The 2218-nt window shown below is 55.5% G+C and overlaps 1 protein-coding gene across 1 annotated transcript; it reads left to right on the top strand.

Moving 5' to 3' along the window:
* The first annotated feature begins 550 nt into the window (after window positions 1–550).
* On the top strand, window positions 551–1524 carry HES3 (hes family bHLH transcription factor 3). Its single transcript, XM_020971782.2, has 3 exons — window positions 551–646; window positions 777–858; window positions 1103–1524. Exons 1-3 carry the CDS (start codon window positions 566–568, stop codon window positions 1522–1524), a joined length of 585 nt encoding a protein of 194 aa, XP_020827441.1. The 5' UTR covers window positions 551–565.
* The last annotated feature ends 694 nt before the right edge of the window (window positions 1525–2218 follow it).

Here is a 2218-nt window from a genome sequence, read left to right as displayed (position 1 = left end):
GCCACGCGCCTTTCAGGCTACCCTCTCCCCTAATCAATCTTTAGCCTCTTGGAGTGGCTTCCCAAGGTGACTTCCCTAGCAAAGATGAGCAAGTGGATCACAGTGCGGAGTGGGGAAGGCCAAGGAGACTAGGTCCTTCCCGCTGGAGAAAGTCTTATTTCACATCGGCCAGTGGTCAGCCGGTCGCCAATCAGCTAGGTGTCCCGGCCTGCCTTACTGTCCTTCCCTCCCTCTTTCTCTTCCTCCCTCTGTTGTGCCCCCCGCCCCAGGGGGCGGGGGGCCAGGACCAGAACGGGGTATTGACATGTAAAATAAGGGCCCCCTATAAAGGCTTGGCATTCCTGTGCTAGCTGCGAGGACCCCATTGCAGCCGCACAGAGTCCAGGAAGAGGATGGTCACCGATTCAGAACCTCGGGGGAATCTGGCAGTTTGCAACTTCCGAAAGGTCTTTGGGCTCTGGGGGGTGTGGACATGTGTCCCCAAGGGAGGTGGGGAAAGGGACCCAGCTTTCCAACAACGCTATAACGAGGGCTTCCCGGGTCTCCTCAGATATCCAAGCCACTAATGGAAAAAAAGAGACGAGCGAGGATCAACGTATCCCTGGAGCAGCTGAAAACTCTGCTGGAGAAGCATTATTCGCACCAGGTAAGCTCGGCGTTGAGCCAACCTGAGCTGAGTCCCGACGTCTCAGCGGTCGGGAGGCAGAGCGAGGTCTGGGAGGTGCCAGGACGTTCCCCAGCTAAGCTTCTGATTCGGCCTCTGATCTGTTCTGCAGATCCGAAAGCGCAAGCTGGAGAAGGCAGATATTCTGGAATTGAGCGTCAAATACATGAAAAGCTTGCAGAACTCTGTTCAAGGTGGGTGCCAGAGGCCAGAGGCCAGAGGCCAGGGACGGGCTGTAAAGAGTCCAAGCGGCAGCACAGGGCCATGAGCACCCGGGAGGAAAATGCAGTAGGCATCTCCCTGCTCTCCTCAGACTCCTCCCTTCTCCTGTTTCTTCGCCTCTCCTCCTCCCCTTCCTTTTCTCCCGCACCCCCTCCACCTTCGGGAAGCAGGACTCTCAGGCTCTAAAATCTCCTCATTCCTGGATTCCTCCCTCAGGTGTTCCGCCTGTGTTCACCAGCGCCGAGTACCAGGCGGGCTTTCGGAGCTGCCTCCACGGGGTGAGCCAATTTTTGCGGCGCTCCGAGACAAGCTACAGCCTTCCCTGCCACCTGCTGCAGGACCTCTCCCGCGTCGGCCTCCAGGCTGGCGTCCCGGGCTTCAGGACCACGGACAGCGCCGCTCCAATGTCTAACCCTGAAGTGCAGTCTCCAGGCTTCTCCAGAGGTCCCGCCACTATGGATCCTTGGGGCTCCTCTCCCTCCGCCACTACCCTGCGGCCATCCAGTCAGAGGCTTCTTCTTCCTAACGCCCCCACCACAGCCACCCCAGTTCCTCCAGAGAGTCCCCGGCCGGAACTCCAGAGGAACAGCGTCTCCGGGGAGGGTGGCAGAGGGCCGAACGTGTGGCGTCCCTGGTAACCCTATCCCCAACATCCGGCTGGAGAAGAGAACTGTATGCCCAGAGCTGACCAGGTCAGCAGTTGGAGGGCAGCAGCCCCAGAGTAATGGTACCTCTGGGGGCTGCCTGTGCTTTGCTCGAGGGTAACTGGAAGGCCCTGTCTTTGATGTCCGTTCCTTCTCTCTGCCCCAGCGAGAACTGCTTTAAGAGATCATTTTGACTTTCGGGCTGGAGAAAGGGAAAGAGCTCAACTCCCACTTGTGGGTGTAGGCTATTATTGGATGCTATTTAAACAGAAAAACAATAACAATTGACTCAGAATTCATTCTGCTTGAGTGAGGGTCCTCCCATTTTGGGGAGGGTGGAGAACTGGGATACAAAGATAATTAAAATTTTTGAAGGGTGGAAAATAAGCTAGGAGTGTTTCCAGGAAAATGGTGTCGTAGTCACTCCTAAGAGACCTTCGGCAAGCCCAATTCGAATCTCCAGTAGCAGGGTAGTCATCTTCCCCTTTTCAGAGTTTGTACATTTCCTGCATGTGAAATAAATAGAACCACAGATTTGTCTACTGGTCTGTATTTCTATGGCTGGGCATTGCACCATGTTGGGTATTCAAGGGTGTTTCAAGGATGGAGACCAGGCCCCTGGTGATTTCTCTTTGTATCTGGGATCCCAAAGGAGGTGGGGGTTGCTATTCATTTTACCTTGGCTGTG

Source organism: Phascolarctos cinereus, unplaced genomic scaffold, assembly GCF_003287225.1.
Source record: "Phascolarctos cinereus isolate Bilbo 61053 unplaced genomic scaffold, phaCin_HiC Scaffold_726;HRSCAF=1367, whole genome shotgun sequence".
In the NCBI taxonomy this organism is placed as follows: domain Eukaryota; kingdom Metazoa; phylum Chordata; class Mammalia; order Diprotodontia; family Phascolarctidae; genus Phascolarctos; species Phascolarctos cinereus.
Note: the sequence above shows the minus strand (reverse complement) of the source record. Positions and strands in the feature narration are given on the sequence as shown.

Bases quoted from the DNA above. Each gene is read 5' to 3' on its own strand.
- HES3 (XM_020971782.2), top strand. From the start codon at position 566: ATGGAAAAAAAGAGACGAGCGAGGATCAACGTATCCCTGGAGCAGCTG. The intron at 647-776 runs GTAAGCTCGGCG...TCTGTTCTGCAG, and splicing joins AGAAGCATTATTCGCACCAG to ATCCGAAAGCGCAAGCTGGA. The intron at 859-1,102 runs GTGGGTGCCAGA...TTCCTCCCTCAG, and splicing joins CTTGCAGAACTCTGTTCAAG to GTGTTCCGCCTGTGTTCACC.